Source organism: Sparus aurata, chromosome 3, assembly GCF_900880675.1.
Source record: "Sparus aurata chromosome 3, fSpaAur1.1, whole genome shotgun sequence".
Classification (NCBI taxonomy): domain Eukaryota; kingdom Metazoa; phylum Chordata; class Actinopteri; order Spariformes; family Sparidae; genus Sparus; species Sparus aurata.
The window spans coordinates 12,164,103-12,188,278 of record NC_044189.1 but is presented as its reverse complement, the minus strand read 5'-3'; the positions used below and the strand labels follow the sequence as shown (position 1 = coordinate 12,188,278).

The following is a 24,176-nucleotide window of genomic DNA, read 5'->3' as shown; positions in this document are numbered from 1 at the left end:
TAACAGCAATATTAAAAAGTCTTCAGGTTTGATCTAAATATAGGACCTTTTTATCACAATAGAGGCCCAAATAGGCAGAATATATATTTTGGTGCGAAACGTCTACTGGAGTGGATGGTTTGTTTGAGATAAAAACAAGCATTGAAAAGCATGATTACTTCGTGATTTAATAATTCACGCTTTAAAGGGTTAAAGTTGCTGTAAAATTGATGCCTGAATAACAAAATGTAACTGTTGTTTATAACTTTTTATCATGTTGTTCCTTTGTATCATTCTTTAAATATATGTAATCCTTGTAATGCCAGTGTAGTTGATAACAATCAACCATCATCAACATTTTTCCTGAAGTTTTATTAGGTTCATTTTATCTTAAATTATAACTATAATCTGAAGATGACAAACAGCAGCTGTACTCACAGTGAACTTTGACCATTTCGATTCTATTCCATGGCTAAAAAGCACGTCCTTTTCACAAAGCATGATGAGATTAAAAATTTCAGGCTGCCGAGGATTTAATTATGACCTTTCAACTTTAACTCCCAGATGGAGCTTGACATTTACAGCCAAACCTGCAGGGACCTAACACGTTGAGACTGGCATGACTTCGTGTCCAATTTTTCATTATATGTTTTGCTTCAAATATAATTTAATAATCTTTATCAATGTTAGTTGGACAGCAATTAATAGTAATTATATTGTTGTTGATTATTTTCTCCATTAATCTTTTTGTTTATGTTTATAAAATGTCATGTCAAGAAAAAAAAGATATAGAAAACTCTTCTTAGCTCAAAGATATTCAGTAATGAAACAGCTTGAACTACAGTACGTGTGGATCTTTGCTTGACAAATGCGAATCAATCAATTAACAAAGCTGTAATTCAACTGATTGTTTCATCTCAAAATTTTCAGGTTTAAGCCTGGTTTGCACTCACAAGAAACCCTAAAAATTGTATTTGTATTTGGACATTTCAATCTGTTCTAAAATGCCCGACTGAAGCTGAATTTCTGTGTAATAGCACATGTTTGGTCCTCCGCTGAAACATGATATACTAGCCAACTACATTCGTCTAGACCATGAAGCAGAAATCACCAGAGATTTGATTGATATTTCTATAGTTGAGAATATTATTTTGAGCTGAGCAATACAAAGCTGACAGATTGCAGGGCTAGTGATGTCACCCTCTTGGAGTTTTACCATTACAAGTGTCCATTAATATTTGTGGTATTCATACTAATTATGTAGGTTTACATTTTTTCATCAGTGTCTAGTTATTCTTGAGATATGTCAAACCAGAGCTGTGATTTTCTATGCTGAAACTATATTTGAGATTCTTTTGCTTTGAAATTGCAAACAGCATTGCTTGGCTTTGAGTATCTGCTAATCTCTCGGCAGCGAGATCAAAGAACCACGAGCCATTTGGGAGTCGGAATTGAATGAGACTTTGAAGTGATAGTGGTGAAAACAAACACATGAGTGCTCGTGAACGGGCACTCTCCACTTCCAGCTCAAGGTTCCTCGGCTCTTCAGATGGATTTCAATGATAAATGCCTCAGTTAGCTTTGAGTGCAGTGTCTCTGGGGCCTTAGAGAAAATACTTTATGCTGTAAATGATATTTTCCAGTTGTTTATGAGATAACCTATATCAATGTATTGTCCAGAATTTAATATATGGCCCTGGAGGAGATTTTGTGTTGACAGTGAATATGTATGAGGATGGCTGAATGACCAGGTGAAACCCCTATAATACTGGTATTGTACCACTGGAAACATTTTCAAGTTTACATAATGAGATAATGTTCTCCAAGATTTGTTGTGGTAAACTTATTGCTCCGTCTCTGAACTGTTCTAGAACATGTATTGCAAATCAAAGTCATGTTGTATTCCTCTGAAACTGTAAAAAACATCCGCTACTGTATAGGAATGTGGAGATGCTGTGAAAGTCAATGAAAGCAATTTTGTTTTATAGTACTGCCTCTATTTATCAGCTAGAATTACACTGACACTGATAAAAAAGTTGATTATATCCAATATACTGAATATCGTGCATTAAGTTATTAAGGTTTGGGGTGTCATAATTTTGACATGCACATATCTGGTGAGCATCCAAAGAAAAAAAAAAAAACACTTTAAGATGTCATAGCTAGCATACTGGTGGCCTGCAGCGGCACTTCCAGACATTTACATTGTGTGACTGCTACGAAGGTAACACTAGCAGCATCAAGGATGTTTCAATGATCTTTTATTGATTTCTTTGAGAAGAGGGTTTGCTCTTGGAGGATAAACTTAACTAAATTGATAACATTGACGGAGATCCTTTATTGATTTCCTTGGGAAGATGGTTTACTCTGGACAGGTTTGAGAAACCATACCTAGTAACAGTCTGACTTTCTATCTTTTGTGGTTTATTGTTGAACCCCCAAAGGGTGCTATTTTACTCTCCTAACTCTTAAATCTTTATTTTTTGGTGAGCATTATTTAACCTTGCCCAACACTAAGCTTCAAAAAGCCACCAGGATCAAGTACAGCCGTTGTTGTAAAATACCTCTCTCGGTTTAAAGAAAAATCTGAAAATGTGACAGTTTTCAGGACATAACAAATCTGAGTCTAACAATAGCAAAGTTGTCATTGCTGAAATGAAAAAATTAAATCAAAAATGTAATCGAATTCAATAGAATCTAACCGAGTCGTGGAGTTGGAGAATCATGACACCCCCACATCAGATAGTGCAAATATTATCTCACTTATCACTCTATTTCAAAGCAACAGTTCCTCTATCAGCATCTTACATATAGTATTGTCTTTTAACATGTTTTCCTGTGCTACATAAACGCCACCATTGCATCACATGAATCACCATAAACTGCATATTCTGTTGCACCCAATGAAGCCAGTGGAGCAAAGGATGGGAGAGGAGCTGCAGCCTGCGACAGCTGCCTTCTGAGTCGATCTATCAGACTTGCGTGGAGAATAATGTCTAAAGCAGCGAGCTCAGCAGTCCTTCAACTACATCACTGTCACTCATTTCACCCTTGTTGAACTCACACTACCATTTTCACCTTTGGCAATTTCGCACGGTGAGTAAAGTTGAGAGACAGTGACCATGGATACAAAATTGATAAAGAGGGACACAGAAAGGGAGAGATAGACCCTACAACATGATAGAGGTAGACACTACGGATACGTGTGGTATCTGAAAAAGGAAAGATGAGAGAAAGGAAAAGAAAATACAGATATCATGTGGAGGACTGTGACTGATGTTTATCTTGAATGTTAGCTCTGTTATTTTTTCGACAACGTATAAGTGTGTTCCAGTTTCATAGTGTGAAAAATGGGGTGAAAAATGTTCATCACAAGCTCAAGATGACATTGTGAAATGGCTTGTTTTATGTAAAACTAAATGACATTCACAAAGAGAACAGCAAATATTCCTCATTTGAAAAGCTAAAGATGGCACATTTTGGCCTGATAAATGAGTGACAAGACTAATCGATTATCAAAATGTTTGTCTCATAGTTTTCTGACTTTTGTTCCATTCCATGCAAAGACTCATTTTGTATAATAATTTTATCGTTAGAAGAACCAAAACCGACAGAGAGAGCTTCAGACGGATAGATAGAGACAATGAGAGATACCTGAGGCAGTGATGTAGAACATCAACTCCAACCAGACAGTCTGCTCACAAAAAAAAAAGCATGGAGAGGCAAACATCGCCATGTCTCTCAGCTTTTCTTCCTCTCTCTACTCTTTAATCTGACAGCCCCCACCCCCCCCCACCCCCCACCCCCCACCCCCCGTCTCTCTCTCTCTGTCTCTCTTTGTCTCTCTGTCTCTCTCTCTGTCCCCCTGAGCTGTGTTCTGTGTGCTCCATCCCTGCCTCTCTCCATCTCCCTGCCTCTAATGTGCTTTGGCGTGTGTTACCCACGGGTGCTTGCGCGCTGCTGCCGCCATCCTAAAGCCGGGTCATGAGGGCAGCTGAAGCGGCGCGATGCTGTCTGTGACATCATCAGTCATTGGTATTACTCACGTCTCACCTCCCCTTACTGTCTGAAACCGCAAAGGCTTTAGGTGTTTGGTAGCGGGCCGGACAAACACACACACACACACACACAAACTAACTCACACGCAGATTTGCACATGTGTTGTCAGAGTTAAAGAAAATGCAATTGAAGAGGTTTTATCCCCAAATTCTGCAAAATCCAATTTGGAGATTTATGCTACCTAAAATAGTTCAGGCTCACACATAGTTGAGACGGAAATCATTTCAGTGCAGTACACACACGTATTCATGCTTCAGTTCAAGTAATCACTTTGTTGAAATCTTCTGATATCTTTCATTAAATTAAACTCTTATTTAATAGTTCCCTAGGCTAGTTTTAATCTTAATGGACAAAAAAGGCATGACATTGCAGTTAATAATAAAACACGACAGACAAGGTACAGTCACTTCTTCTCAATGACAGTTAAATGAGTATTGTTGATCCATTTGTTGATCATTTTATAACCAGCAAATAATCATGTTTCAAAAGCTGGAACCTGTTAATTTCTTGCATTTTTACTTAAAAGACGATTACAAAATCATCAAAACAGTTGCAGCAATTATCTAAATAAAAGATTGATTGGCTATTGGTTTCACCGCTAAATGTATACCTTAATACAAGCTTTCACTTTGTTACAGCAGGTTTCACTTTATGTAACAGTATATTGCATTATTTTTAATTACACTAACTTATTTTTAATAACTAAATGTACACAATCAGGTTTTGTACCACAGTATACCATGAAACCGGTATATGTCGCTGCAACACTAATTAGGGCTGCAACTAATAATCGTTTTCAAAATAGAATCATCTGTCTCCTTTAAATGTTTGTCCATAAAATGTCTAAATACAGTGAGAATTACTCATCATGACTTTCAAGTGAAATGTCTTGTTTTGTATGAAGCACATGAATATATTACATTTATAATATTCTCAATATAAAGTTACATATAATTACGTGTATTATTATTGTGATTAATAATTCATTAAATTGCTCATGATTGCTGCCAACTAATTTCATTCTGTTCAAGTGATTAATTGGCCAATCTTTTCTACCCTAACTTTGTGATAATCAATATCTTTATTGCAGCATGTGTTGGCTTTTGAAATGTTGAATATCTTTTAAATAAATTACAAGATGGGAATGACAGAACTTTAAACATTCATTAATTCAATATGACAGAATAGTTGAGAGAGGAACAAAATCACAGTTAAGATGGTGTGGTTTGATGTCAATCACAGACTTCTAATTCTGTTTTAAAATTTCTCACTGCAGTTGTAATGTCGTACTTTTGTCAAACCAATAACACCTGTCAAGTAAACAATAAATCCTGCAAAATATGAGCCAGATACTCCACAAGTAATCCACATGTATATGGATGTAGTGAACAGGAGAATCTCCAGATGTGGCTGCCAACATCACAGCCTACATCTGGGTAAAAGAAGAGAAATGTGCTTCCATTCAGTTAGCATGTGCGCGAGGTTCAGACTGTGTCAAATTGCCACATCTGCCATCAGCATAAACACTCCTGTACCTAGGGCTCTGTCTGTCACCTCTGCTGTCAGCCAATGAGGAGGTGAGACTCTGCAAACTCCTTCACTCAGGAATACAGATAGCTGGCATGAAAGCCCTCGGCCTGTGTGTGGGAACGCACCATATAAATCATACATGACCAGCACCACCCGGCACGTATGCATACTACAGCAGTGCATTAATAACAAGCATGCCAGTGTCATATTCACAAGCAGGCAGAGAATGTATATGTGTGTATCTTTTTTGTCTCACATCCCTGAACTCCCACTTTGTCCTATTGAAAGCACCTGCAGCACCAAACTCGATGTGCCACCGAGAAAGACAGACAGAGTAAGACAGACTCGACACAAAAAAGGACAGGAGAAAGTGTTGGAGAAAGGATAGGCCAGACGACAATGACAGAATAATGACTTTGGAGTATAAATACCTAAAGGCATGAATATTTGAAGACGAAAAACACAAGCAAAAAGTGCACAGGGACAAAGAAAAGACAGAAAGAAGAGTGGGAAAAACACGAGTCGAAGTAGGACACCAAATATATATTTATATATATTAACTAAAAGATACATGAGGGAGATGGAGACAGACAGAGCCAGCAGGAAGAACAAAAGATGAAATGATGTAAAGGAAGAGAACAGAAGAGGAGAGCAGACTTGGAGCCAGACATAGAAAATGAGAAGAGAGAGAAAGACAGGAGAGGCAAGCAGAATTAGAAAAGACAAAGGAGGGCAATGAGCAAGAAGCGCAGGGCGGCAGTGCGCATGCTAAAAAAGGTGGCAGACTCTTGTCAGTGCAGTGACCTAGTCGCGCAGGACTGAGGAATTCTCCCTGTCGACCCCGACACATTCCTCCGGTCCTCAGACGTTAACCCATGCCACGCCACCATACTGTACTGGCTTCTCTGTCAATGACCCACAAAATATATTTCAAATATAAATGCATACTACAGACCTTGTGCCGTTTAATACGCAGTTATACATTTCCTGTTTTTGAGTGGGTGCTGTGAATATATCTGAAAATCTAACAAATGACCTGCGGTGTATTTACAAAGCGCTTTCCGACAGTTAGAGCAAACTGCTTCAAATCTCTGAGCAAACACCTTCAACAAGAATGGAAATATCAGGTAAAGTGCACAGCTCAAGTAGCTCTGAATCAACGGCCAGAGAATGTGTGTGTGTGTGTGTGTGTCTGTGTGTGTGCGCGTGTGTGTGTGTGTGTGTGTGCGTGTGGGTATGTGTGTGTGGGTGTGTGGGTGTGCATATGTGTGCGTAGGGCCCTGCAAAAACACATTGTGAAAATATCAGGGCAAGAAGGGCTCTATTGTGTCGCAAAGGCAGAATGTAGGTCTTATTCTCCTGCTGCTGGACCGGGGGCATGGGGGTGACATCAGCACAAAGACAAAAATGTAATGTGAGGCATCTCCAAAGCTAGCTTCAAGGCTAGACCACAGGCCGCTCTTTATACCCCGACTCACCCACTTTTCAACAACATCTGATAATCGGGACATGACCAACAGATGACCCTTCCACTTGTTGCTTACTCAGATAAGTCACAGCCAACAGTGTTACACTAAACTGACGCAAACAGGCGCGCCAGCAAAATGCAAGATTGTGTGCTTGCTGCTCTCACGCAGGCACACAGTTAGCGCATATCTGTGAGGTTAATCACGACAGAATGACTCAGGGAAGAGTAATTCAATTATTCTGATGGTGCATCGACGTTTCGATCGGGTCACAGACTAAAATGGCTGACCAAGTGTTCCTGACTGCTGAGTGGCATTAAGCGAAAGTCTGGTCAGTAAAGCACTTTGTTTTAAAAAAAAAAAAAACTATATATAGACTCCATTCTTTGTTGTAAAAATAAATTACAGGATCTGTTGCTCATTCTTGACCTTTGAATTAAATAAATGTACAGGAAATATTTCCTTACCTGATAAAAATCTTCAATGAAAAACTTCAGACTGTCTCAGAGGCTCAATCTGAAAAAACAGATGTACATTCACATTATTTACATTATAATAACTTAGAGAATTGTAGGTATTCTGTAAAACACGATTTATTTAGTATGATTCATTAACTAATTCAGGATTTCTTGAATTTGACTGTTTAGATAAAATCCAGCCCCATTGTTCACTTTAATTAATTCAGTCGATAGTATAAACATAATATGATTATGTTTGGCCCTACGTCTATAATCCCTTTTTTATCCAACACTCTCCTCTTGCAGGCATTTTCATTGTACTATTTGTATTTCACACCAGGCCTGTTAGGATGTTGTACTGGCACTAGTCAGTTTGTCAGTTTCCTGCTGGGAAAACACAAATTCAGCAGCACAAATTCAAACCTGCTACACGCACAATGGCAGCTGGCATGGGAATTCCTGAGGTCTGTTCGATCCATTAATGTATGCTGCGGTTGAATGTCATCAATTATGAATGAGGAGCACACAGGATTCACAGAGAGCTGGGAGAGAATAGCAGGTCATGGCACAGGACTGCAGTACTTTGAGTACATGTATCCTACAGTGTGATGTTATGAATATATTCAGCACGCTAGTTTTGGCTTCATATTTTTAAACAAACATTATTAGACTAGAGGTTAAATTCAATCAGAGATTAATGATTTAAAGTTTCTCTTTAGCTTTCATAAGTTTTGTCAAATTATTCAGAAATGTAGATTCAATTTGCAAACGAGACAAACAGCCTGCAGCAAACTGCTCATACAATAGGGGAGATTATTCTATTTCCTCAGCCTTTAGGCGTCAGGCACTTAAGTCCATATGTGTTGATCCTGCAGTATCTTTATGTAGCCGGGGCCTCTTCCCCTTTAAGGCCCAGAGTGTGTTGACCCTGCCAGTGAGTTCATACCATAAGCAGACCCATATAGCTTCTCCTCCAGAGCCCCTGATCACGACCCTGCTGAGCTGCCGCCTCAGTTATGTAAGATTACATAACACCAGGTCTGTCTGAGTAATATTTCATAACCTGGAGGTCCCACCACACTGGCATTACCATCAAATCCCCTTGGGAGCGGAATCAAAGGTGCTAGGTAACGTAAAAGTCAAATTTGAAAAAAATATGAGTGAGTTTGCGGCCCTTGGAGGGGGATTTATCTCTTCTAACCTTCTTGTGTCTTTGACTGAATATTGCAGACTAGATTTTCGACATCAAAGACTTTTGCCTTCATTTTCTTAAAAGCTACAGTGGAGGTCAGGGAAAGGTCGAGCTGCACTAAACAAAAGCGTCCTTCCCCCTTTTGCTTATCGCAGAATGCAGTGATGCTGTCTGCCCATAAATGTCATATCATTATGTTTTAATCAAATTATTGCATATTAATTAATTTAGCTCACATTTAGACATGAAACATCCCTAGAGAACTAGGCCAGTTATCTAAACACCTCAACTATAGATTTTAATACTGATTTTTTTATCTACAGTGTGTCATTTTTCATGTCTGCACTGTGTCCTCACATTGACAAACAGATGGTAAACTAGATTTTAAACCAAACAGTAAGGACACAAATTCCCACAAACAATCAAAATGTTTTACGGCACTTATCGTTTTGGGTAAAACACACTCACACACCAATAAAAACCTCTGCCTAACACACACAAACGCACTCGCCTCGGAACGATACCAGCGGACAATCTTGGATAAAGATAACAACTGTGCGGAGTGTTGGAGTAAATGTGGGCAGAGATAACAGGAGGCTATGTAAATAAAACACAGAGCAGGCAGATATAAAACACAAGAGAGGCGAAAAGGGAAAGGAAAGAAATGCCAGGAGATATCTGAAGCTGATACTGTGGTAGGAGAAGGTATAGTCAACGGAGATTGCAGCGGTTGGACTGCAAATGGATGATATCAGACTTGTGTTATATATCCTATACCTTGCATTAGTACTTACAGTACAACAACGCATTCACATAATATGCCACTGTCGACGTCTTTAGCTCACAGATATGCAGTAATGTGCTCCATTTTTACCTGAGAGTTCACACATCAGATGAAAGTAATCTTGCTCAAATGCGCAGGTTATAAAATTGAGAAAAAGTTGTCGAAACTGACTTCGGGAAATGAATCCAACCTTATCTTTTAGTTTATACAGAACCGCATCATGGACCAAGGGTTTTTTTTTTGTCTTTACAGGCAACAGATAGATTGGGGATACCCGGATGAACGGATGGAAGATGGGATAGAAAAAGGGGGAGAAGCATGGGAGGAGTGAAATATGCAATGAGAGACGAAGAAGAAGAAATCCTGCAGTACTTACAGTATTTTCACCTTCTTCGTTTCGCCCCGGTTCTAACGCTCCATCTTAATACGTACACTAACAAGATCGCACAATTGTTTCTCGAATATGAAACGTTAAAAGTGATTGTGCAAATCCGCGCATGCGTAAGCTGGAGAGACCATTCGCCACTGCCGGTTCTGTTAACTCTTAATCGCACCCCGACATGCTAACACACACACACACACACACACTCACACACACACACGCACAGAAACACACATGACTAATACAGATAGATACACAAATGCACACACCCTGCACTCCTTCATGTGCTAGCCTCCCATGCATGGGCCCCCTAAAACTGGGTGCACTCAGTGATCCCTTTCCAAAGCCCTCATCTAAATGTGAGCAGAGGTAATCCTTCAAGGAGAGGCAAAGAGAGCAGCGATAACCCACGATAAAGAGGAGCTGAAGGAGGACAGAGAGAAAGACAGTGAAAGAGGGAGAGAGGTGGAGCGCGAGATAGGATAGACGAACAGGATGGGGGGATTAGCAACCTAGGGAACACATTTTTCAAACAAGGGGAAAAAAGAGAAGAGAGTTAAAAAAAATGAAGTGAAGGCGGGGGAGAGGAGCATGCTCTACAGAAGAAGGGCAGGCAGAGAGGAAGCATGTATGGAAAAGGAAAAGGACATGTACATACAGTATACTCACAGATGAAAGAGAGGGTGACCCGAGAAGTGATGAAAAATCATGTCAAAAAAACAAAATCAGAGGCGAACAGAGACTGCGTGACTGAGTTAGAAGAGAAGTCTGGTTTCTTCTCATTCTGGAGTTTTGTTTTTTCTCCTTTTTCCCGCGATTTTGTCAATTCCTATCCAGCCGTCCCTCCTTCCTAAGTCTATCCCCTCCTGGTCCCCCTTCTCCACTCTTCCCCCTCCTGTTTTTCTTGCCAGTGCCGGTACTCTTTCTCCTACCTCTCTCTCTCTCTCTCTCTCTTTCGCTGTCTTTCTACCGCAGACCATGCTCTCCATTTTTCCCTCATTCTTTGCCTCTGTCCCCTTCTTGTGTCCATTCATCTGACACTCTTTTCCTTTTCCTTCTACCCTACAGGCTCCCACTTCGGAATACAGATAAGATAATCTAAAAAGGGTTTCTAAACAGATGTCGACTTCTGACTTGGTAAAAAAAAAAAAAAACACTGCAGAAGAATAGAAAAAAACTGTTCAGGAAAGGACAGGCGGTTTGTGGCATTCAGTCTAACGCAGGGACAATCCACGGCCTGCATTTTTCAGGGGCGCCACGCATAGTAGGGGTGAAGCGTCTGCGTGTTGGTGCCTCCGTACATGAGGGCACGACCAAAAGCAAAGACTGGCAAGGAAAAGAAAAAGACAGGAAAAAAGACGAGCTTGTTGCGGTCGGTCTCCAGTGAAAGTAGGCGCGCGTGAGGGGAAGGAGTGGGAAGGACTCCGGGGTGTGTGCATGTGTGTGTGTGAAGAGGTGGGAGGGGAGAGAAAGGAGAGCCAGAGAGAAGAGAGAGAGAGAGACAGAGAGAGAAAGAGAGAGAGAGACTGGGGGTTCATGGTGAAATATCGAAGAGGGAGGGATAGAGGAGGAGTGTGTCGGCGGGGAGAGGAAAGAGGAGGGGGTAGGAATAGGAATACATTTTTTTTTTCTTTTTACACTCACGGTATTTGAATTTTGTGCTTTTCTTTTCTTTTCACCCCACTGTTCTGGGGCTAATACCTTCTCTTTCTGTTAGGAGAAAATAGAGAGGAAGAAAGGAGAAGAGAAAGAGCTACTGTGTGCTTTGTCTCCCGCCCCTGCCGTTCCTTTTCCTGGTTTCCTTTCTGCTCTGACTCTCCTCTATTCAGCCTATTTTCTGCACGTGCACTTGAACTCTAAATCCTGTCTGCTTTCCCCTCCCCTCTCTCTCTCTCTCTCTCTCTCTCTCTCTCTCTCTCTCTCTCTCTAACTGCGCATCTGTGTGTCTCTGCCTCTCTCGCTCTCTCTCTCTCTCTCCGAGGCAGAGGCTTGAAATAGTGCTAGCAGGCAGGAGAGAGCGAGCAGGAGGGAAAAGGAGAGGGCGAGGGGGACAAAAAAGGGGAGAGAGATGTTGAGAGGGGGGGAGGGGAAGAAGCTTAGACAGGCAGACACAGAGAGCACAGGGCTGCTGTGTGTGTGTGTGTGTGTGTGTGTGCGTGTGTGAGTGTGTGTGTGTGTGCTCATGCACGTGCATATGCACATTTGTAAACACACATTCATCTTACCTGGGCTTTAGATTCAGTGCTTCACGCTGCACACTGGTGGTAATCCATGTATGATGTTAGCCTACATACGAGAAAAGAAATACATGACTTTTTGGGGTCAAGGAAAGAAATAATTAAAATGGCAGGATTTTTGTCAGTACCCAGTCTCAAATTACACAAGACACAAAAAATACAAAATAATTACTGCTCCAAGGAATGATTGGTTAATTAATCCCACTATTATTTTCTTCATTTTTGTTCACTCAAAACATGTCACAACTAATGAAAAAGTCTTATCTCAAGCTACCAGAGCCAAAAACGTGACGTCTTCAATCTGCTTACTTTTTTGAAATGATGAGCAAAAACCCTAAGGGATTTCACTTACAAGGGAAGGAGACAGGGAAGAGCAGTAAATCCTCAGATCAAGCTGATGCAAGCAGATGTTTGATAAAATAATTACACAAGTAACACAATGTATGGATTGTATTTTCTACTTATTAATCAATTAATTGATTCATTTCAGTTTTAAACACATCTTTGTCACATTTATTTTGAACTTGATGATCAATAACGGTATATATTATCTTACTTTATCTTACAGTCATGACATGCACACATCAGAGACTTGGCTCTGATTGTTGTTGGGTTTTTTTATCCTGAGAAAACAGGTAATCAGTTTATTAGTTCATCCACAGGAGATCGAGCAAGCTGTATTGAGTATTTCCATTTTCTGCTACTATATACTTCATACTGACTCCACATACAGAAGCAAATATTACACTTTATATTTTGTACTCCATTCATTTGATATTTGATCTAGTACCTGGAATTTTGCCATCATTTTCTTTTCATCATTTACTGAATTAATAAGCAGCTCTTCTTTGCTTTTACCTAAGGTGCAAGACAGGCGATGTTGTGCCTTTGGAAATGGAGCTGCTTACTCAAATATTGTATACTTGAAAGGTTTTTTAAATTACAGCTTGTGTAAAAAATAACAAAAAAAAAAAACTGATTAAAAAAAACCTTCTGTTCACAGGTTAGACATTGTCACAGGTAGTTAAAGGGATATTCTGGTGTAAATTTAATCCATGGTCTAACACAGCGTGAAACTGTGTTAGACTCCCTCTTGAGAGATCAAGTTAGCAGACCACTAATTTACAGAGTTTTATCAACCTCAGAAACAACCGCACGACAACAATACACTGCAGTAAATGGATCCAAATATAAACCACCACCAAAAAGCCACAAATAATGCTCAGAACAGCACCAAACTTCAGCAACAGTACAAGTTAGCGGTCTGCTAACTTGATCTCTCGAGAGGGAGTCTAACACAGTTTCACAGTGATTTAGACCATGGATTAAACTTAGACTGGAATATCCCTTTAAGAGTAGCATGAAAACAGATTTGAGAAAATGTATCTACTTTTACTAATATGATATTAGGGGTCACGGCAAAGAGGTGAGAACGGAGGAGGAGAAGGAAGGCAGGTAATGGGAGGTCAAGCACCAAAAGTGATAGAAAAATTGTCACACTGGCGCGGATGATTTTTTTCTGTATGCTGTTTTCAGACACACCTACGTTTGTGCCAGGTTTTATTCAGAAGGCAGACACTGCATACTTTGCATTCTACATACTTTGTTTTTCCAAGGGCAGCGTTCACCTTGGCAAGTAAAGCTGCGGACTCTACTCTGAATCAGAAAAGATGGAATAGTACATACCACTGCAACAAGGACCGTTATCTCATGGTCATCCTTATAAAACTGACTGTATTTTCTGATTTTTCTTCATGGCCGTAAGCTTATTTTACACAACCCCTCTATCAGTCTAGAAGCAGGGTAGACTTCACATGTTGACTGATAGATAGATAGATAGATAGATAGATAGATAGATAGATAGATAGATAGATAGATAGATACTTTATTGATCCTGAGGGAAATTCAGACATCTAGTAGCTTATACGATGCATACAAAACATGGATGCAAACACATGATAAAAGAGAAGAAACTGTGATTATAGATTGTGGGTGCAGGCTGCAAATGCTTCTGTCTGGTAGAGAAAAGAAAGGCGTTACTAACTCTGCACTGGTGATGTCTTCCTCAGCGAGATGCCTTTCCCTCGCCTGCTGACTGCAGCACACTTCTTGAGAAGCCTTTGGGTCTGACGACAGAACAGAGAAATGGGCCAGAGATGTGAAAAAGGTGCCACAGCACCACCCTCTGCCGGGATCCAGCGGGAATAGCTCACACACACCCAGCAGCAGCAGCAACAGCAACAGCAGCAGCATCACAGTGACAAAGCTCGTTTTTGACATTGTTTAACCATCAGTTTGATGCTCAAATGAAGCATGTTGTGTGATGGAGAAAATTATCATTTGTATGTGGCTTGGCTTGGTTTGACAGTGGAGTTAAGCAGTGATTTGAAGCTGCAGGCGAGGTTAATTCAGGCTACGGTACCATCCTTTCCCAATGAGGGCAGTCTGTCCCCCTCCTCCTCCTCCTCCCCGCCCTTGCCTCCCTCCTCGGCATCCTCCATTTAACAGCCTCGCCGCATTGGCTACCACCGGCCAAACTGGGGCTAAACTCCATCCCACGTCTCACCACCAGGCTGACAGCTTTTTGTTGTGTATAAAACGTAAGCTATCCGTCATTAATGGATAAACTGAGAGCGGGTAATTTCATGCGTGCCATCAGTTAACAGCTAACCGTCACCAGTCACTTAAGCTAGCTGGTAGCTTGCTAACGTTAGCAAAGATGTCAAGTTCTAACGGCTGCCCGAGCCTCGCTGTGACTTGTTTAAGTTCAGTCCATTTTAAGCTCACCTTTGTGTCTCCACTTTGCTTTTTTTTAGATGCCCAGTGTCACGGTGAAAGATGTCAACCAGCAGGAGTTTGTTAGGGCTCTGTCTGCTTTCCTCAAAAAGTAAGTAAAGCCGAAAAGCAGCAGCCTTCACTTGACGACTGGCTGATATCCAGCTGTCAATCAATCGCAGGCTGATGGGGAATGTCACTGAAGGTCAATGGCTCATTGACAACTGAGCTTAATGTCAGAGGATGATACCTCGTTCTACTATTTATTTCAATTAAAGGGGATTTTCCTGAAGTGTCTTTGAAATAAAACAATATCATTTTCTAATGCCTAAAATAAAAAAGAAGGGCTCTTCAGAAATGCACTGTAGAGCTGAAATAAATTACAGTGTTAATAAGTGTCATGATAGAGTAAAGTGAAGATAGCATGCTAAAATATCAATTTGGTAACAGGGTCATTCCATGCCCACTCACCCAGAGCCTCTGAGTTAATGTCATGGATTTTACTCAAAAAAGTATTGTCAAAACTTGTTTTTGAAGTTTCGCCTTCACAGCTAAATTTCAGCATTTGCGCCCTGTATTGTGAAATATATCTGTATTGAGCGAAGGAACTAAGGTTAATATTTTGTCCAGGCACACAGAATAGGATGAGGTCACCTGCATGCAACAAACCAAACCACGGCGAGCTGTAATTTACAGATATCCAGAACCAGATGAAAAGCAGGCTCAGTGGGCGTCAGACAGATGGAAAACCTTGACATCAACACACCACAGATATGTACTGATGAAATAAAACCACTGCATGTAACATTACAGCCGGTGAAAAGTGTGAATGCATTGTTAATTTTACAAAAAATTATACATTTGGGAGTAATAAAAATGTTTTTTTTATGTAAGTGCAATGATTATCACATACTAAACTTTCAAGGACATTAAAATAATCCCTCTTGGGAAAATCGCAGCTCCAAAGCTATTGTATACTTAAGGAGACTCAATTTTAATATTAAATGTACTTAAATTAAAAAATACAAATAAAAGTCAATTATACTGTACATACGGTACATTACATGGATGTATATGCTGTATATGGATATTTAGCAGTTTTTCTGATGATCTGAATCAGTGTTTTTTAGGTGATAGCCCTGTGCTTGGGTTTATTTCTGGGGGCCTGTTTCAAATGGCTATAGGTTAAATTTATTAATCGTACTTTGGGGGATTGAGCATCAAAGCAGCATAAATACAGGAACATATGCATAATACAGATTACAGATACACTTTTTATTTTCTACTTAAAGCGAAGCATAACAAAACAAAATTCAAAGGTAATAATTTGTATAGACACCAACATGAATAGCATCTATAGAATATACTGAATCAAAATAGCCATAAACAAATTGATTTGACAGGAATACGCAGTGAAAAAGCTCAAATATAGAAATCACACCTGAGGGAATGTAAAGCTCCTTGGGTCTGCAGATAGAAGTGTGAAAGGGATTAAAAGAAGCGCCATAGCTAATGTGGGTATAAATATTGTATGTGGGCTACAGTATAGGTGAGAAATCGCAGTAACAGCCTGAGAGACAGCCTGGATGTTGAGGCAGAACTGAAACTCGGCGCTGCAGTTTCCTTCGGAGCCTCTCGAATGTCACAGACACTCAGACACTGTGAGGGTGACCTGCCTGCAGACAAGACAGCAGACGACAACCTCACTGGTCATCATCTGTAGACAGCATATAGACAGTGTAAGAGGAGGAGGAGGAGGAAGACACTCATGTCTAGTGCGACTTAAACAAGAAGTGAATGCATGGGGAAGTGTCTGCGGCAAGTGGAACAAAGGTCTCTCCCTGTTGCTGTGTTCATGCGAGTATTGCATCATACGCTAAATAATCCCATTATCTGCACCTTATGTTGTTTGAGCAAACAGTCCACTCAGTTGATTCCTCACATCAACTGATAATTGATTTTTTCAGGTCTGGCAAGCTGAAAGTCCCAGAATGGGTCGACACCGTGAAGCTTGCCAGGCATAAGGAGCTGGCTCCCTGTGATGACAACTGGTTTTACACCAGAGCAGGTTGGTGACACTGGAAGTGTTTCCCGTACATCAATCCATCTGCAGCAGCTCAAATGATCAGCCAATTAACGGATTTGTTACCAAGAGTTTCATTTTAATAATTGGTTATTCTTTTACGTATTTTACTTGTTACATTTTGTTATATCCATCATTCATAAATGATACATTTATAGTGAAGCTTTAGTTTGTATGCTTTATAAACCATTCATTGAGCAGTTGTACAGCTTTATAAGCACCTTAAACCATCCAAATGAATTAAATGAAAATATTACAAAAGCAAAAGTTACCGTTTCCTTTGTGTAAATAAAAGTGAAGGATATTTCACTGGTTCTGAAACCTTTACATGTCGAAGAACCCACATAGATCTTTTAAAATGATTTATTGTCCCATCAGATGCTTCTTGATCATGCTGGTTGTTACGAAAAAATATTATTATGTTAAAGTCCACTTACATTTGTTGACTGATTTAATGGCATGCATGACATGTATCTGTTGACTCTCTACTCAATACAAAGAAGAAAAAACTAAATTATATGTATTTTCCTGAACATCCGGTGTCTCCTTATGCACTCCTGCTGGTCTCTGGACCCTCTCTTAAAGAATCCATGTGATATATGATTAAACAAAAACCACTATCGGCCAGTCCTATCGTGAGTAGATTTTTTCCGAAACTGATTCAATATATACAGTGAAAGCACACAAACTTGTCTCGGCTGCTGTGTATGTTATCTGCTCGGGGTATTGACGATAACAATAGCATTAAGACCCTGCGGATGAAAATCGTCACACATTTGATAAGCTGGCATGTTTGACTTCATGTCTTTCGGGTGAACAAGTCAAGTTTCAGAAGATTCGACAAGGGTAGATTGCGACATATATGGTACACCCTTTGTATGTCTCAACAGCATCTACGGCGCGTCACCTGTACCTGCGAGGAGGTGTCGGGGTGGGCTCCATGATTAAGGTCTATGGGGGGCGTCAGAGGAACGGCGTATGCCCCGCCCACTTCAGCGTGGGCTCCAGGAATGTGGCGAGGAAGGTCCTCCAGGCTCTGGAGGGCCTCAAGATGGTGGAGAAAGATCCAAATGGGTGAGGGAAAGAGAGAGACACTGTGGTAAAGACTACGTTATGTTGTGGTGATTTGAAAAAGTGTTTTACATCTGTTTTTATTTTTTTTACATGCGCTTACAGTGGACGGAGACTTACCCCTCAGGGCCAGAGAGATCTGGATAGGATCGCTGGACAGGTGGGTATTATTTTTCCCGTAGCTTCGGTACATATAATATGAATGTTTTATGGATTTCGAGTCGAGATGAGTCAGAAATACATCATACCTTGTGCAGACTAGCGTTTTAGGGCAGAGCTGTAACACAGATGATCTGCATCTATCTAATCAACCAACTATATTATCTGTGCCTGTATTTTTACCAGGAGATGGTTGGTGCTTAAATAGGAAGTGGGTCGCTAATAATAAGTTAATACTTAAAGCCTGGAATTGATATGGATTGATCAGAATTTTAAAAGGATATACTATTAAATTACTCTTCAAAGAATCGTCATGGCGTTGAAATGAAAGGATATTGTCTTTCATGATATCCAAAACACCTTACTGAGCAGCTTTTCATCCATGTTCATTCCACAAATCTGTGGCCTAGAAGCTGCTCCCTCTGGTGTTCTCTGTTGCTTATTGCTGCATATGTAATGATTAAACTAAAACCATGCTGTAATGTTTGCATTCAAGGAGCTAGGTTAGCTATTTCTTGGCATTCCATCCCTGAATCATTTTTACGAGCCCCGCTCATGCTTCCCTGTTTGATAAAGCCGCGTGACTATCCCCCTCTGCTCTCTCTGTCTCTTCCTTTGTATGTTTAGGTTGCCTCGGCAAACAAGAAACAGCGAAGTTTACAGAGCGCCATCTGAGGAATGCATGCAAAGAATCCAGACAAGTGAAATGCAGAAATGCCTTCCTGCTTATTTACTTGAGTTTGCTTGTCTCCCATATCACGCCAGTGCCAGCAGTAGCCAAGTACAAAAGGCATTTCATAGAGATGCATGTATCTATAGCACACTAAGTACAAGATAAATATTGTACGTGGATGCTTTGCAACAGGTTGAGATTTGAGTTTTTGTGTTAATACTGAATGTTGAGACAAAAGTGGCCTTGTGAGACAGAAACACTGAGAACACAGTATTACCAAGCAGGAGCATGTTAATATTGTTTCGCCAACAACTGTGAAACTCTACGTAGAAAAACAACACAAATGCAATGGATGCTAAATGTATATTTTTATTTATTCGTCCAGTGTTTTGTCTTTACAGAATGTTATGCCTGAACACGTTATTTATGAGATGTATGCGAATGACACAATGATGCAAAAGCCGTTCTAAATAAACGAGCACGTGAGTATGTTGTGTCAGTGTCAGCTCGCGTGTATGAATGTATGGGTGACTGTGTGTATTTAATTGCTGCTCATGACGCTGCTGATCCAGTTGTTGTATTGGCACACACGGGCGTAGACGCTGGGGTGTCCCGGCATGGCACACTGATACCCCCAGGACACGACTCCCTGCAGCTGACCGTTACACACCAGAGGACCACCGGAGTCTCCCTGCAGACACAAGCAGAAGGGTTATGTTACGTATGTCATGGCACTTTTTTGTCATCACGGTGAGCAATCACACTCAAACTAAAGTGTCAGATAGTCGCACCTTTCCATAAATGTTTGCGTTAAAGAGTATAATTAACTCCAGGCGGAGGTTGTTACTCTTAAGTGTCTGACAACATTATGGAAGGACAGATATAAGCCATTCGTTTTGTGGATCTCTTTCAGGAATAAATACGCGACATTGGAAATAAATTCTCGCAGGCAGTTCCTCTAGGTCGCAGTTGCCCTAAAGGATTAAATCACATGACAGCCATCGGGGCCATGTCGCGGCTGCCAGCAGAGGCGATCTACTTGGCCCTTTCCATTTGGTAAGTACGATCATTTACACAACACAAAATGCAAACATTACGACCCAGGTTTAAAAAATACTGGAATTCCCCTTTAAGTTACTCCTGAATGAGGATAAATGTGTTTTCTTATCATTGCTGTTAATGCTATCAAAAAGAATCTCAATTTTGCAATAAAGCAGTCCTGCGTATTGTGCCGGGACACTGCCCACAATGACCTATTTCACCCGAAGATATTTAAGTGATAGCTGGCAGGAGTTATTCAGGTAAAGTTATGGACAAACCTGAATTGGATGACACGTTTTTATTGTGTCATGATATTCATCATATAACTCATAAATAATACCTCCTTTGCGTTAAGTTTAAACCATTATGTTGACAGAAATGTGCTACATAATGTATATTGGTTGGTGGTTGTGAGTTGGGGAATCTCCACTATTCAATATTGTGTTCAATCATTTTAGCATTACACATTTAACAGCCCCCCACTGTATTACACCAGACCCTTTGTTTCATCTTTAAGCGCCATTTAAATCTTCTAACATAAAAAAAAAAAGACAGAAGAGGAAACACGTTGAGAGGGTTAGCTCGTCTCTTGCATCAGTGTTTCATCATCTTCCTGCAGTCACAGCAGTGTGGCGTAGTGGTAATTTAAAAAGTGGGGACACTGTGAAAATGCGTGCCTCTGTTTTTAATTAAAGGGTATCAGAGCGGATATGCGAATCGTATAATACTCAGTGTTCGGTGAAAAATAAGCGCTGGGCGGTCTACTTTTGTGTGCTCAGCGCCACTGAGTCACACACTCTTTGTGCTGCGACCACCCGACTCCCTGTGTGTGTTCAGCATGGTTCAGTCCAACTCACTTGGCAGCTGCTGGCACCTCCTTGCATGAATCCGGAGCAAACCATGTTGGCGGTGAGCATGCCGGGGTAGGCGTTCATGCAGATCCTGTCGTCGATGATGGGCTGCCACAGGCACTGCAGCCTGTCAGGGTAGTTGTCTGGGGAGCAGGAAGACAAGTCTCAGTTCTAGGACCTATAACATTATGTAAATGTATTTACTCGGAATAACGTGGGAATGATGTGGTTTAAAGCAATATTATGTAGGAATTGCCGTTTTCTTTTCTGTCTTCTTCGAATGACTCAGTGCTGCAGGAGTCATCCTCTATGATTATTGAGGCCACACTTGATAATATTGCCTCTCTTTTCCCTAACTTTCTCTCTCGGCTGTCAGACTCAACTTACTGCCATTGGTGATCGTGTTTCCCCACCCTGACACCATGCAGTTCTCGTCAGCCACGGGGCAGCGATAGGGCAGGGAAATGGTCTGGACGTAGCTGTTGAGGGTGGCGGGGTAACTCAATTTGATCAGCATGATGTCGTTGTCCAGGTTGTAGCTGTTGTAATACGGGTGCATGATCATCCTGGAGGCATCAATCCACTGCTCGGTGCCCTCGTTCACAGCGATGTTGTGCTCGCCAAGGCGGACCTGGATGCGACTGTCGCAGGGATTAAAGTTAAGTCCGGTTTCACTCAAAAAACATTTCTGCATCATCCAATTCATCATTTTTGATTAAAGTAAGGCCACAAGCACAATTACGCTAACAGACCGCACATATAGTAGCTCAACTCGTCCCCGAGCTTTCTCAGTGACATCATAACAAAGAACAAACGATTAGCAAGCAAACAAGGACGTACATTCAAAATGTTACATTAAATAGGTCTAATGCCTTACTGCTGAGTTTACAGATGTTATGTCGCGTCGCTTTCGTAAACATGTTATGGAAACAATCTCTTGCTTATTTTTTTACTTAAATAACTAGAAATTCTCGAGAAACCTCCTTCTCTCTGTCTCTCTCTCTCTCTCTCTCTCTAATTTTTTCTAATATTTCTAATAACATTTTTTAAATGTCATCCTAACCTTTCTACCTAAATCTAAAATCGTGACTTGAATCCCTCAAATTAGTAGAACAAAGTTTTATAAACTTACAAGTAACTACGAAACAGTTCACCCTAAAATCTATGCCTGGCTGTTTTTTTATGTCGTTTTTTTTATTTATTTATTTATTTGGATTCGGATTTTTTATTTAATGGGTACAATGCAGTTTATTATAGTTCAAATACAGATAATAACTGTAACTGATAGTAACTGACGTGCTGCACAGAGAGTTTAAAGCTATTGCTAATTTTCAACTCGTGTCCTTACAGTAGCTGGGCTTTTACATGTGAGACGTAAACGATGCCGCTTTCAATGTCACTACATAAAATCACAACACAAGAAAATACACATGCCACACTACAACAACACACACGCGTCAGTGCAATAGGCTTAAATTCTCTACAGCTTGGTTTGCTTTTAGCCAGCACTTAACCTTTGTTGTAAAAGATGTCATATCTGTAATTTGTTTGGTTTTAAGGCTCTGATCCATTTAATAAACAAACCTCGAATTCTTCTCTCTTTTGTATTTATTTGTAATCTCTACTTTTTGTCCTGTATGGACATTTATTGCATTTCAATTCTATTGGATTTCTCAATTTAAAAATAATAAATCCATTTAGTTAACACTAGCCACCATTATTGGTCATACCAGACCAAGTAAGTATTATTTTATTTATCAATTATTATGAATTTCTCATACCATACATTGACCGACAGTAACGTCAGGAATGGTGCACATCTATTGGTGAGTGATAAATGGCCAAACATTAGAGGAGTTGGGGAATTTTAAGCTGCCTGTTCTGTTGTATTTTCAATCCTGCAAATGTCAAATAGATGGAATAAATCGTCAAAGTTTATGTGTGGATCTGCTTGTACTCATTGGCTGATGTTGTACTAATTCATTTTACATTACCCTTGGTGTAAAACTTGTTTTTTTTTTGGTATTTCCATCTTTTTGACAAGGCCAACTCTGTTTTCAACCTCTGCTTTAAGTATGTCAGCTACTGTAGGCGTCTGGCTGTGCTCTCATAGGGGTCAGATGATCATTTTAAATCCATAACTATTGATCCTTTGCTTTACTCGCTTTGTTGTCATAAAATTCCATGTGCAATCAAGTTGAATCCTTTAACACAATTTAGCTGGTTGTAAAGGAAGTTTGGGCAAAAAGCAGCCTTTCACATTGTGACGTCCTGTACTTACGACATGTGGCAGTGAGCAGCAGACAGCACCCACTGGCTGGAGATGAGAGATCCACCGCAGAAGTGGTATCCAGCGTTCAGAGACACCTGGTAGGGAACGGAGTGTCCAGGACACTCGTACCCTCCGACAACCTTCTCGTCTTCAGCTGCAGCAACTGAAACACCATGTGAGGTATAATATGGCATAAGGAAAATCTAGATTACGTCACCATTGCAAAGTGCATAAGGTCCTTAGGCAAGGGCCTAAAAGTAATTTAAAGTTATTTAATCAAAGCAGGAGATAAAAATGGAGTTTGGTTGGTCCCTTACATGCTGCGCCAAGCAGAGTCAGGAATATCAGGGCCTTCATGGTGAGTTTCCTCTTGATGTGAGAAAATCCACACTGGGGATTCTTTATATACACCTGTATCAGCCCTCCAGTTTAACACCTTGTTCTGGGAATGAACCACATGGCTGAAGGCCAACAGAAAGACCTTGAGAGATGCCAAACTAAGGTATAAAATTGCCAGGCCACTTCAGGGACTTCAACTGTGCTCCTGGTTTGACACTTACGTAATCAGCAATTACGTAATGTCAGCCCAGTAAAGTCTGATGTGCAAAGGAAGATTTCATATTAAAGATTTGATTGGAAATCAGGTAGAAACACTTGTACGTTTGTCAGGATGAATATTGTTTTTTCAACATCTTACTCAGTAGAGGATTAGTCCAGTTCACATGACAATGTGTATTAATTTATTTTAACTGTGCCTGATAGAAGTTCACAGTTTGCAGGTGTCACCGGTCTCAACTCAGCAGGTAACATACGATAGGTTTCTCAGTAATACATGATAACTACGATAAGACTGTTTAAAAACTGAGTGCGGTGCATATCCACGTTCCCCCAACCTCAACCAGACACGAGATAAATCTCAGGGAACACGAGACGGTTAAAGTTAACATTTACGGGGTGTTTTGTATTCTTCAGTTAGACAGATGTTGAGTTTTCCAGCAGTGACCTTCTAATTACTGCTTATTGATAGTGAGCAAGTTTTATGCTTTGCTCAGCATGGGCCTTGTGAGGCGGTATAAGAAAAGTTATTCCCCCCCAAAAGGGAACTTTGGAAATTCTAACTCAGAATTCTCAATATTTACAATATTAATGAGGTGATAAGACAAA

The 24,176-nt window shown here is 40.4% G+C and overlaps 2 protein-coding genes and 1 long non-coding RNA gene across 4 annotated transcripts in view; 1 reads left to right on the top strand and 2 right to left on the bottom strand.

The window, feature by feature from the left end:
• Nucleotides 1-15,173, bottom strand: part of LOC115578955 (uncharacterized) — a 32,620-nt gene extending 17,447 nt beyond the window's left edge. For both annotated transcript variants that reach the window (XR_003983570.1, XR_003983569.1), the window contains exons 1-4: nt 14,875-15,173; nt 14,132-14,213; nt 12,076-12,136; nt 7,502-7,550 (exon numbers count right to left, since the gene is read on the bottom strand). This is a non-coding gene — a long non-coding RNA (uncharacterized LOC115578955). The remainder of the gene's footprint in view (nt 1-7,501; nt 7,551-12,075; nt 12,137-14,131; nt 14,214-14,874) is intronic.
• On the top strand, nt 14,536-19,337 carry LOC115578954 (40S ribosomal protein S19). The gene is made up of 6 exons (XM_030412348.1): nt 14,536-14,687; nt 14,904-14,974; nt 16,830-16,930; nt 17,836-18,019; nt 18,122-18,176; nt 18,803-19,337. Exons 2-6 carry the CDS (start codon nt 14,904-14,906, stop codon nt 18,848-18,850), a joined length of 459 nt encoding a protein of 152 aa, XP_030268208.1. The 5' UTR covers nt 14,536-14,687; the 3' UTR covers nt 18,851-19,337.
• LOC115578952 (trypsin-like) lies at nt 19,204-23,400 on the bottom strand. Its single transcript, XM_030412347.1, has 5 exons — nt 23,330-23,400; nt 23,022-23,175; nt 21,128-21,381; nt 20,747-20,883; nt 19,204-19,539 (listed from the first exon to the last, which is right to left on the bottom strand). Exons 1-5 carry the CDS (start codon nt 23,367-23,369, stop codon nt 19,390-19,392), a joined length of 735 nt encoding a protein of 244 aa, XP_030268207.1. The 5' UTR covers nt 23,370-23,400; the 3' UTR covers nt 19,204-19,389.
• Between the last annotated feature and the right edge of the window lie 776 nt (nt 23,401-24,176).

Coding starts and splice junctions, on each gene's coding strand:
- LOC115578952 (XM_030412347.1), bottom strand. CDS start 23,369: ATGAAGGCCCTGATATTCCTGACTCTGCTTGGCGCAGCAT. Junction 21,382..23,021: donor GCTGCTCACTGCCACATGTC/GTAAGTACAGGA, acceptor TCCCTGCGACAG/TCGCATCCAGGTCCGCCTTG. Junction 19,540..20,746: donor GAGGTGCCAGCAGCTGCCAA/GTGAGTTGGACT, acceptor TTGTGTCTGCAG/GGAGACTCCGGTGGTCCTCT.
- LOC115578954 (XM_030412348.1), top strand. CDS start 14,904: ATGCCCAGTGTCACGGTGAAAGATGTCAACCAGCAGGAGTTTGTTAGG. Junction 14,975..16,829: donor CTGTCTGCTTTCCTCAAAAA/GTAAGTAAAGCC, acceptor TGATTTTTTCAG/GTCTGGCAAGCTGAAAGTCC. Junction 16,931..17,835: donor CTGGTTTTACACCAGAGCAG/GTTGGTGACACT, acceptor ATGTCTCAACAG/CATCTACGGCGCGTCACCTG.